This window comes from Lipotes vexillifer, unplaced genomic scaffold (genome assembly GCF_000442215.2).
Source record: "Lipotes vexillifer unplaced genomic scaffold, Lipotes_vexillifer_v1.1 scaffold1293, whole genome shotgun sequence".
NCBI lineage: Eukaryota > Metazoa > Chordata > Mammalia > Artiodactyla > Lipotidae > Lipotes > Lipotes vexillifer.
In genome coordinates, this window is record NW_006790911.1 from 2,213,492 (window position 1) to 2,226,085 (window position 12,594).

The following is a 12,594-nucleotide window of genomic DNA, read 5'->3' on the forward strand; positions in this document are numbered from 1 at the left end:
AAAAAAAAAAAAAAAAAAGTAAGGAGACTAACCAGTTAGAAATGACATTGAAACTACTAGATTAAAACAAAAAAATAAAACAAAATTGCTCCCCATCACCACTCTGTGCTCTGTAAGCCTCGGCTATGCACTGAAATAAAAGAAAAATTGAATTAAAATATATTTAACTTTTCGTCATGAAGGAATAAAAGTGATAGCTAGTAATAGGCAAGATTTACCTCCATTGCTGAACCACTGAAGATCAACTAATGAGATTCAAAACTCTCAAATTAGTAGATTTTTTCCTCACAGATACAGACAGAACCTTTACTCATAATGCATCAGTTAGAAGATGCTGAAATATTTCCTTTATCTTACTTCATATTATTATTTGCTAGTAATGATCATTGAAATACAAAAAAGAAAATGCAACTGCCAGCCCTTGTATAAAGACTTATATTTTACCAAATGTGAAATGAAAACTCACCACGTTGCAAAGATGGCCACAACAATCCCTCCATCCCTGTGCCCTTGTACAGTATGACATCACCACTCCTTCCATAGAAAGGTGAAGTCTATTTTCCCTACCATTAACCTGGGCTGGCCCTGTCCCAATAACTTGCTGTGACTGAGAGGATGTGACAAAAATAAAATGCAACTTCCAAGGCTAGGTTGTGAGAGGCCTTGCCTCCCTGTTTCCTCCATCTTTTGAATGCTTCTGCTGTCTTGAAAGAAAATCCAGCTAGACTGCTAAATGAAAAAACTACATAGAGAGAAAAACTCAGACCACAGCCAGCCCCAAGGTCCCAGACATGTAAGTAAGGTATCTTGAGTAAGCCCAGACAAGACCAGCAGAGAAACTGACCAGTCAACAAACAGAATCATGAGAAATAATAAAGCACTGTGGCTTTAAGTCAATACAGTTTGGACGGTTTGTTACACAGCAATACATAACTGATTGACCTTATATAACTTCCTAAATCACAAGATTTAGAAAATATGAGTTAGTATTCTCTTGCCAATATATCCCTCAGTCTATAATATGAAATCATCTAACTTTCTATAGCACTTTGCAGTACTTTTCACAACCTCATTTTTTCCCTAACGGTAACTTTATGAGCTAGTTATTACTATTATCCAGACTTACAGAGAAGAAAACCAAGGCTGATTAGTTCACCTAGCTAATAATTGCCCACAAAACTGTGAGTATCCTCATTAGTCTGTGAGCTACTTTAGCGGGGGGACGTCTTACTCATCTTTGTATCTTAAGCGCATGCAAGATGACAAACAGAAAGTCCATTTTGAAAAGGTTGGATGGATGGATGGATGGATGGGTGGGTGGATGGATGGATAAATGGATGGACGAATCCACCTGTTGTTTCCTCTATTATTTTAAATATTTAAGAAAACTGATATACATGTAGCCCACCCCCATGCCCAGCCCCTCCAAAGTCTTTCTTTTCGATGCTAGTTGTTTTGGCTATTTTTCACTTAAGTTAGTACATAGATAGTTTATATTCCTGGTTGTCTTCTTTTAAGTAAAACCTAATTCATCAATGTTTTTCTCAAAATTTAGTACCTAAATTTTAGTACCTAAAACTAAACACAATATTGAATTTAAAACTACTTTCTGTAATTTGAACTCTGCATCTATAAGAAAGTAATACTCTTCGTAGATAACAAAAGTTTATATGAAATAAGGTATCATCTTAAAAAAACAAATAAAATAATGTCTTGGTTCTAATGGGGAAAGATTAAATCTCTCTAGAAATCTGTTGTAAGAAGTAAAATGCCTCGGTTAAACTTAAGATCAAAAAAATTCAGTCAGGAAAATATAATTACTCTCCAATGATCTACTTTAATTGAGGGAAATAAATGGACTCATTAATTTTAGCTAGTTTAAGAGGCTTCTTTAAATTATGCCACTGATTTTGGTTAATTTAGATAGAATTAAAGAACTCAAGTTGTTTTACTAAATTCTTTCTATAATGCATTTATTTAGGTCAGTTTTAAAAGAATATAACACCCTCTAATCCCATAGTTAAAACATAAATAATCCCTATTCCTTGATGCCAAGTGCAGTTGGCTACAATTATGTACTGTTTTGTTCTATCATTTATCATGATGCTCTCATAAAAAAAAAAAAAGTAGCACTTTTCGTTTCTGTGATACCCAGTAAGTGAAACTTTATTTGCATTAATTTCCTTAGAATTATGAAATTAGGAATTTTCAGAAACTATTATGCTAAATTCTAACCAATATTTGAAAAAACATATCTATATTAATTTTATTGAAATTACTTTTGTATTTAGTTGCTAGAAGTCCCTTAGAAAGTAACTTTACAGGGCTCACAAGAAGGAGGACATGATTTTATAAAATCTGTTTCTGGGAGAAAAACTTTTAATTTAAATATTTATGTCATTTTATTTTCACCATACAATTTGATTTTAATTAGAATACTACATATAGTATCCATATTCAGCAATGACTTTTCAAAACATATATATGTTAAAGATTAAGAATTCTAGATCTCTAGCCCAGACATCTCTGCCATGGTTCTGTTCTTTGACAATAAATTCTAGCAGGGGTTTGCAAACTGTGGCTTGATGGGGCAAATCAGGTTGCAGCTTTTGTTCTACATTTTTACTTAAAAAAATTAAAATTCGTAAAAGAAGTAATTTTTGAAAGAATATGTAACAGAGACCATATCTAGCCCACAAAGACTAAAATATTTACTATCTGACCTTTTACATGAAAAAGTTTGCCCATCCCTGATCAATGGATATTTCCACCTGAATAGCCTATCACTATCTCAAACTTAATTAATCTAAAATCAAAGTTTTTCTGCCCAGACAACACCCTCTTCTAACTCTCCATTTCTCTTAAATTCAACTGAATTAAACCATGACCCTTGAGTCAGAAATAACCATGGCCAGAGTCTCTGTCTGAGCCCTGATAACCATTTCTATGCTTTTCTGTGTCACCACTGCCATTTGCCACAATTTAATCTAGGTTTGCATCACATAACTACAATCTCTATTTCACTCTTTGATTCTGTCTGTGCTCCTCATGGGTTAATTTAAAACAACAACTTTATTCTCATCATAAATCACTTAAATTTTATCAAGTTTTCCTATTGCTTACTATTGTATGTCTAAATTATATGGCATTCTCAAAGCCCTACTTAATCAGGCACATGCATTTCCAACTTTATTTTCCATTTCAATGGTTGCCAATAAGAAGTTACTTATCTCCCTGCAGCTAGACCCATCACTTTATTGTATTCTACTTACGTTGTACATCTTCAAATACATAAAAGAAGGACATTTTTACTATTACTAATAATCATAATAAAATAATAATTACTAACAAATATCAAGTACTGACTACTTAGTTACTGTTCTGAGCTATTTACATAGTATTAACCAATTTTTTGTTACAACAACTTTATAAGGAAGGGACTGTTAGTATCATCATTCTAAATATGAGAAATCTGAGGAACAGAGATTCTTGGGCCAAAGTTATACATCTAAGTGGCAACACCAGGGCAGGAAACCAGGCAGCCTGGCTTATTTCCGTGTTTTTAGCACTGTACTATACTCTTCTCAGAATTAAACCAGTGTGACCTCCTGTTTGGAAAATTTCTACTGCCTGGCTTTCCTGAGGCTCCTTGAAAATGAAAGTTGGTCTGCAGTTCCTTCTACAGTAGAGACTGAGAACACTACCTGTCTATGAAGAGTAGGCAACAAGTTGCCCTCAGGATCAGAAAGGTGTGATGTAAGTAAATGTTTCAGCCAGGAGGGTAGGAAAGCTAAGAGAAACAGGTAGAAGAAGACAGGTGTGCAACAAATTCTCCATTGAGGGGTCGGTGCCCATGGTGGAATGGGTCGAGAGTGCGTTTGGTGGCAAGGCTTAGTCCTGTGCCCCAACTTTGGAATTCCTGATGGATACCGACGAGAAGGGTAGCCCCACTCCACAGGCAGCCAAATGTGAGAGAATAATAAAGGTGAGGATTAATTAGGCAGAGAGAAGGATTGACTTAACACATCCAAGGCTCCTCACTGGAAGGAACCCAGAAGTTTCTGCCCAAATCCACAAGAGAACATAGAGGATGCCTAAGGAGAGCCAGACCTGCAGGGGAGAGGTAGTGATGAGGTGGCATAAAGGAAGATGATCCAAGTACAGCAGAGACAGCGTAAAAGCATGGCCTGGATAGGTAGACTGAGGCTCAGAGGATCTGCAGTATCTATTTTTCAAAATGTCCTCCACTCTGAAGAAAACACCTCTTAACAAGGATGTGCATATATTTTTCTGGCATATGTAGCGCTAAGCATCATCTCTGTTACAAAATCAATCATTTAACAAGTTTTAATAAAACCACAAAGTGGTTTAATATGTATTAAAAGGTATATATCCTTTCTGTATACTTTTTTAATGCACAAATTATAGTCCTGTAGCATGAGCTTTACATAACAGTGACAGAGAAAGCTCAATTGTCCCATAAAAATGTGAACAATGTAAGGTTAGGTTTCCACAGAAAATTAAAATAAACTACTGTGTCAGAAAATTAAAATTAAGATAGAGGAGTAAATAAGTAAGCTTACTAATGGTAGGTGATGGTAATGAGGTCCATGCTTACATGCATCATGACTAGCCCTCAGTATATATGTGCATATGACTAACCAATCAAAGTATTTTGACAACTTTTTGAATATTATGCACATTAGGACACCAAGACAAAAATAAACACGCTCCACATTATCACCTACTATGAGAACTAAAAAAATTTTTTTTAATTAGTATTTAACTCAACTCCACTCTTGCTTCCTGAGTAAACAGAGCCTTGAAAAGCAGAAGACAAACTTGTTCCTTAATCATGCTGACTGGACAAAGCAAATACATTTTTTTTTGAAGGTGCATGACATACTGAGAGTGGCACACTGAAAAACAAATAGGGTGTGAATTAAATCATCGGTGCTCCAACACCTGCTGTCTCCATTTTACAAATGACGAAACTGAGAGCATCAGTAGCTAGCCTGAGTTAAATACAATGTTCCTAAGTGGTAGAGCTGGGCTTCAAATTCCAGCCAGCCCAATCTCTCTTTTTTTTTTTTTTTTTTTGCGGTACGCGGGCCTCTCACTGTTGTGGGCTCTCCTGTTGCTGAGCACAGGCTCCGGACGCACAGGCTCAGCAGCCACGGCTCATGGGCCTAGCCGCTCCGCGGCATGTGGGATCTTCCCGGACCGGGACACGAACCCATATCCACTGCATCAGCAGGCAGATGCTCAACCACTGCGCCACTAGGGAAGCCCCCAGCCCAATCTCTTAAACACTGCACCAACAGTGCTTCACAATGCATTTCACAAAATTCAGCATCCATTCTCTAAAAAAAAAAATTCTTAATAGAAGGAATAGAATAATTATTTCTTAACATAATCAAATCTTCTTTAAACTAATACCAACTTCAAAGCTACTAATAAATCACTGTAAGTGTCCCTGTTGTATTCAGGAGAAAGAATAAGATACCTGGTGGCTTTTCTTTGGAACTTTCTGGAATTTCTGATTAATAACATAAAGCAGAAAAATAAGAAACTCTAGTTATAACCATTCAAAATGATAAGACGATTACTTATAAACTGTACAACTGCTTAACAAAACTTAGCATAGGGCTTCCCTATGTATTACAGAGATATCATTTTTTCCAAATTATTTCATAAGAAATGAAATCAGAGGTGAAATTGATATTACGATCTTTAAGTTCATCTGGGAAAATCCACTGGTGAAAATAGAATAATTTTGAAATAGAAAAGTAATAAAGAGGAACTAGACCTAGTGGATGTTAAAATTTATCACAAAATGAAATTAAGTTTCTCACTGAAATACTGATAGCTGACTCAGTGAAATATCGTAACACTGAATCTTAAAGCAGCAGGTGAGGGAAGAGTTATTATTTAACAAAGTTTCTATGAAGCCATTGACTAGCGATTTAGGAGAAAAATTATATTCTCATCTCACCATATGATAAATTCATATGGTGAAAAAAAAAGACATCTGAAAAAAAATATAAGTAAGAATCTAATTTCTGGATAGGCTTTAAAGCAATTTTTTAAAAAAAAAAATCAACAAAATAAACTGACAAATTTGACAAAATAAAAATTAATATGTTCTATAAGTTAAAGTATAATAAAATGATAGGGTGAACAGAGTGAAAAAAAGTGAAATAAATATGCTAAAACGTACTTGTTCCTTATATATGAAAGGATTATAAAATTTAGTTAAGAAAAACAAAAATATATCTAAATATAAATAACAAACAAATAATTTCAGTGAAAATGCAAACAACAGATGAACACTTTAAGGAATCCAATACCTACAGTAATCAAGAAAGCAAATTAAAATGAAATGCATTTCTCACTTTTCAAATTTGGGAAAAAATTACATTTTATTGACTTTTGGGGGTGATCTCTATGTATACAGATGTCAAATTATAACGTTGTACAGCTGAAACATATAATTAAAAAATAGTTTATTACATATTTTTGTAAAGGTAATGTATTTACACGGTTGAAAAACAAAACAATAGGAAAAGGTATTCATTTAGAAATTGTACCCTGATTCTTGTCCCCGTTAACCTATTTTTCCCTCCACCTCCTCTCTTGATTTAGGCAACCATTTTTAGTTCTTGCGAATGCTTGAAAGTTTCCTTATGAAATGCAAGCAAATCTAGAAATATATACTTATATTCCCACATTCCTTAAATAAAATTAAATAACAACTAGCATTTTACATGAGGTTAAATATTTTTTATGAATCAAAATACTATTTGTATTTTCTTATGCAAACTGTTCATTCATCTTTGCCCACTGTTCTCCACACTCCCACAATTCCTAAAATATATTTAGAGGGAAAACTCCCGGTGATTTGAGAGGCAGATATTTTTTTCCTTGCTTATTATTCTCCTTTAGAATTTCCCCAGAGTTTTTGTTTCGGTTTGGTTTGGTTTTTGCCAGCAAAAGGATTTTTTTTTTTAATGAGTCTGATTTAACTTTTTATCTCTCTCTTTCTCCTTTAGATGGTGGAATTGAGTAATAGAAAAATTTCAGCTAGATTCTTTTGGATTTTCTAAGTATTAAGTCATTTACAAATAACAGTTTTACTTCCACCTTTCTAAGTTTCATACCTCAAATTTCTTTCTCTCATCTGGCTTTGTTAACTAACAACACTGGTACAGCATCACCAGCAGGGGTGAGAGGTGGACACACTTATCTTGTTTGTACTTTGAGCAGAAGTAGCAGAAGTGCCTCTAGCGTTTGGTCATTATTTACAATGCTATCACTGGGCTGAGTCTGCGCGTGTGTATGTGTGAACACACGGTCTGTCAGTCTGCCATGCTTATAAAATGTTTAACTCTTTCTTTATTGAGTTGTCTCTCTTTTTTGAAATGTCCAGAATGGCTGTTGAATTTTGTCAAATGAGTAGAAATTAACATGTGATTTTTTTTCCCTTAGATCAACTATTATGATGAATTATTTTAATAGAATTCATAATCTTTCATCCCTGGAATGAACCCTACTTCATCATGATATACAACCCCTTTAATGAGCTGCTGCTAATAACTTTCTGAAGAGTTTTTCATTGATATTCTTAAATAAAACTGGGAATAGTTTTCTTCTTCTGAAATTTTGACCAAGTTTAGGTGCCAATGATAGTCTCCCTTCATTAAAATAATTTGCGTTTGTATTCCTCTGGAAGGGTTTAAATCACACTGAAATAATCTCTTCTTGAAAAAAAATCATTGGATAGAATGTAACTTGCAAATGATGCATACTGTAATATCTAGGTAACAACTAATCTTGAGTTGTAATCTTGAGTTACAATTTTAAAAGATACATGTAATATTTAAGGTAACAAATACAAAGAGTAAAATAATATTAATTAATGAATTAGCAGAGGAAACAGGGATAGTAAAAAGTCAATTAATCCGAATTAAGGTAAGAAAGGAAGAACAAAACTACATAAAGAGATGGGTCAAATGAAAACAAAGAGTAGACTGGTAGATATAAACACAGCTATATGAGTAATTATATTAAATGAAAATGGATTAAATGCTCTATGTAAAAGACTAAGATTGCCAGATTAAATTAAAAACAAAAATGTAAAACCTGTGGTTTTAGAAGGCACACTTGTAACATAAGGGCAAAGACAGGCTGAAAGTAAATGGAAGGACCAAAAAGCAAGTCATTACAGTTAAAGGACTAAAATTATTCAGTGTTTATTATCTGACAGAATTCTGGCTGTAAAATCTATACCAAAAAATTAATTCTTAATTTATTTTCTCAATTCTCAATTGTGTGAAATTCTCAATTGTCTGAAAAATAAACGATACACTTTTTGAATAACTCAGGAATCAGAGAAGAAATTCCAATGGAATTCAGGCAAACAATAAAGATATGAAATCATCATTAGGCACAGAAAAAGGATTCTATTAAATAGTGTAATTCCGGGAAGCAAGAGAAGGTAAAAATGGGAAAGCAGCAGGAAAGGGGTGAAGCTCATAGAAGAACGTGTCGTGGGGCTTGCCGTTCCTACCTGCGCAGAGCTACAGAAGAGTCACCCCCAGACAGAGGAAGGGGCGAGAATGTGTTACTAATTCCTGCATCCCATTGGTCAAAGATTAGCCAGACAGCCCATTAACTTGTCCATATTTCCATGTCAGGAGGAAATCCCGGATGTGAGCAAGTGCACCCACCCCACCTGTCAGGATGTACCTTGTGGAGTCCAACAGAGATTACAAGAAGCTGCTACGCACCAGTTCTGATCTCTTCCAGCTTTGTCACTGGAAGCTACCACTGAGGGACACAGCCCCTTCCTACCAATGCATTTCCCTCCTTTTTGAAAGATGTGCTTTCTGAGATCTGCCACCCATGGGCATAAAGAATTTTTCTCCATTTCTCCCAGCAATGAATCCCTGTTCAACCTCAGTCCCCACTCAGAACTGGGCTCTTTCCTTCATGTTGGTGATTGTTGACAGCTGTCATCACTGGGCCCCCTCCATACTTCCATTCCTCTCTGTCCCTCCAGTGGAACTTCCTGTGCAAATTCTCTAGCCTCAGTTGCTTTTGCCTATACTCCACATGGTTTGGATTTTAGAGCTTTTCACTGTCTCTGAGTTTTGCTTTAGACTTAGTTTGTGGGTCTTTCCACAATCCCATTCGACATGATCTCCGAGAGAATTACATTTGGCCCAATCCACTGCTCACTATGGAACCAGGAAGGATTGTTTTGCCCATCGTCAGATGAATGGATAAAGAAGATGTGGCACATATATACAATGGAATATTACTCAGCCATAAAAAGAAATGAAATTGAGTTATTTGTAGTGAGATGGATGGACCTAGAGACTGTCATACAGAGTGCAGTAAGTCAGAAAGAAAAAAACAAATACCATATGCTAACACATATATATGGAATCTAAAAAAAGAAAAAAGTATGGTTCTGAAGAACCTGGGGGCAGGACAGGAATAAAGACACAGATGTAGAGAATGGACTTGAGGACACAGTGAGGGGGAAGGGTAAGCTGGGAAGAAGTAAGAGAGTGGCATGGACATATATACACTTCCAAATGTAAAACAGATAGCTAGTGGGAAGCAGCCGCATAGCACAGGGAGATCAGCTCGGTGCTTTGTGTCCACCTAGAGGGGTGGGACAGGGAGGGTGGGAGGGAGACTCAAGAGGGAGGAGATATGGGGGTATGTGTTTATGTAGAGTTGATTCACTTTGTTATAAAGCAGAAACTAAGACAGCATTGTAAAGCAATTATACTCCAATAAAGATGTTAAAAAACAAAAGCTGTTAATGTCAGCACTGATGAGGATGCAATGTCACCAAGACTCACAAAGGGATGACAAAGATATAAATTTGTACATATTTTCTGGAGTATGTCTTGAGCACCATTAAAATATTTATAACTTTAAACATTTTAATTCTCCTCCTAGAAAATTTTCCTAATAAAATTTTCAGAAATCTGGTCAGGGATTTATTCAAAAATATATTCACTGAAGTATTATTTTAATAACCACAAATTAATGAGATTATAATCAGTTGTGATATGTTTTAAACTGGAGTATTATATACACATTAAAAATAATATTAACTTACGTAATATCACAGGGAAATGTCACAGTTTATTGTTAAATAGACAAAAGTACAAGGCAAATTTTCAATAATTTTTATATCAACCATGTAGAAAAAATAGCCCTAGAAAGAATCATGTAATAAGCTGCCTCTTAGTTATTGCATTACTGGTGATGTTTTTCCCACTTTACACTTTTCTATAGTTTTCACTCATACTATAGTGAGCACGTTACTTTGATAATCAGAGACATAATAAGAAATAAAACAAAAAAATAAAAATAAAATCTTGAGACCCTTCCTCACACCAGATAAGAACAGCTATCACAGGCCTCCACAAATAACCACAACATAATATGATTATTTAAGTACCCAAAAGGAAGCTTCTGTTTTTAAGTACCACAAAGGAAGCTGCTCTGAATTTTTATTAAGAATACCTAAACTCAAGAAACAACCTACTCAAAAACTAGGAATCAAGGAGAATTCTGAAAAAGAGAAAGCACTTTTTTATGACTTCAAAATAACTGAGGGGAGATTCCTGTTTAATTTCTTGCATATTTCAAGTATGATTTCACTTAAAGAAAATTCCCCTGGCTTTTGCCCCAGAATTGATCATAATGGATTTTTTATTACAAAAGTGTCCCAGTTCTACTCGTCAACATCCAAAATGCCCTCCTGCTTCTTCTTTGAGCCATCAGTGGCAGCAATACATAAAATGTGTTTAACCCTAAGACTGTCAGTAAGTTGTTTCTCGAGTTTAGGGGATTCCCTATAAAAAATCTAGGAAACAGAGCAATTTCAAAGAAGCACATGAAGTTAGAGGATATGTTTTACTTTCTAGGCAATTATAAGCAGAGGACATTTTCTTCACACTTTTTCTTCCATTTTATATGTACTTCATTATTTTCTGATGCCAGAAATGATTGCACAAGAGAGGAATTACTTTTTTCCTCTTAGGATTCTTATAAAGAGTTTCACTTTTCATAAACCCCTGTATTTACTCTACTGCTTATCCTGATCTATACCAATGATTCAGAAATTTTTCTAAAGGAGTTAAATATTATAACTGAAAGTAAAAATTAAATGCATGTGTTCACTTTATCAAGAAGAAGTCAGTTCCTTTGATTTCCATTTCTGCAGCTTTATTTTGTTTAGCTCTTGAGACTGTACTTGATTTTACATCATTCTCAAACATTTTTCAAAAGTTTCAAATAGTCATTTAAGAACTCTAATCTACATTATTCTCTAATTTCCTTACACTTGTAAAATCATTCAGAAATTTGATAGTTGCATTACATGTATTATTTAATTTTAAGCACCCCAGTTCCTTTAAAATTAACTTAATAATAGAAAAAAATGAGATGCAGAATGTCTTCATCTAATATGCCAAGGGTTGGCAAACTACGACCCACAGGCCAAACTTCACCGGCCATTTGTTTTTGTAAATAAAGTTTTGTTGGGACAAATCCATGCCCATCCATGTCTACAGCAATAAGGGCAGAGTTTAGTAGTTGCAACAGAGGTCATTTGGCTGGCAAAGCCCGTCTGGTTTTTTTCAGAAAAAATTGCCCACCTCTGTTACGTGCAGTGTTTTCTGTCCTCAGAAAATGTTTTCAACACTCTATAACAAATGGCATTTTCTTTTCTAACTAAGATGCTCATTTTTTAAAATTCCGGATATATATAACATCCCCGGTTTGCCAGATCTTCATTATTATTAATTATACATTATTACATAAACGGGTCTATACTGTATGATGTAATTCTTAAAACCTTTACTTACATGACCTCCTGTACGTTTGCTATCTTCTAACACTGACTTCTTTGCTTCCTGTGACGTCACCAACATACCACATGATGGGACATTGTTTTAAAGAACCACATGACCATATGTAGGAATGGATTCTGTAGGAATCAAAGGCAGGATACAAAGATTAAAAATTATGTATTGAATAATCTTCATTTCCTTGAATTTATGATTACTTCTGCATATGATGATGCTAGAAAAGACAGGAAGACTCATATGGAGAAAGCTTCAGAAGTCAATAGAAACTTTTTAAAATAAGTTTTCCTAAAATCTTCAGTCTTCCTCAGAATTTGACTCACGTCCATGTTGACTATAGCTGCTTCATTTGGGAAAAGAAAGTATCATACATCATTTAAAATAAAGATTTTTTTACTCTTGCCCTGGAACTGGTGACCAGAACCAAATGTTGGGGATAAAGAAGCATTAAGTTTCCCACATTCTAAAAAGAATTTTGTAGCTATGTCCAGCCACCTGCTCCACGGAGAACTCAGAGGTAGGCAAACCCTTACTATTTCTACTACCTCCAAACCATCAACTCCACCCCAAGACCCCATTCCCAGTCCATATACAGAAGACTAAAATACCAGTATGGGAAGGGAAAGGAAATGATTGGAATCACCAGTGAGGAACATGATGGAAAATGCTATGGGATTATACACAAGAGACTGTGCTATAA

At 34.9% G+C, this 12,594-nt stretch overlaps 1 protein-coding gene across 1 annotated transcript in view; it reads right to left on the reverse strand.

Annotated features, from left to right (window-relative positions):
- IL15 (interleukin 15) overlaps positions 1–11,960 on the reverse strand; it is a 58,772-nt gene extending 46,812 nt beyond the window's left edge. The window contains exon 1 of the mRNA XM_007464001.1: positions 11,895–11,960. Within this exon, the coding sequence (XP_007464063.1) occupies positions 11,895–11,960 (66 nt within the window). The remainder of the gene's footprint in view (positions 1–11,894) is intronic.
- Between the last annotated feature and the right edge of the window lie 634 nt (positions 11,961–12,594).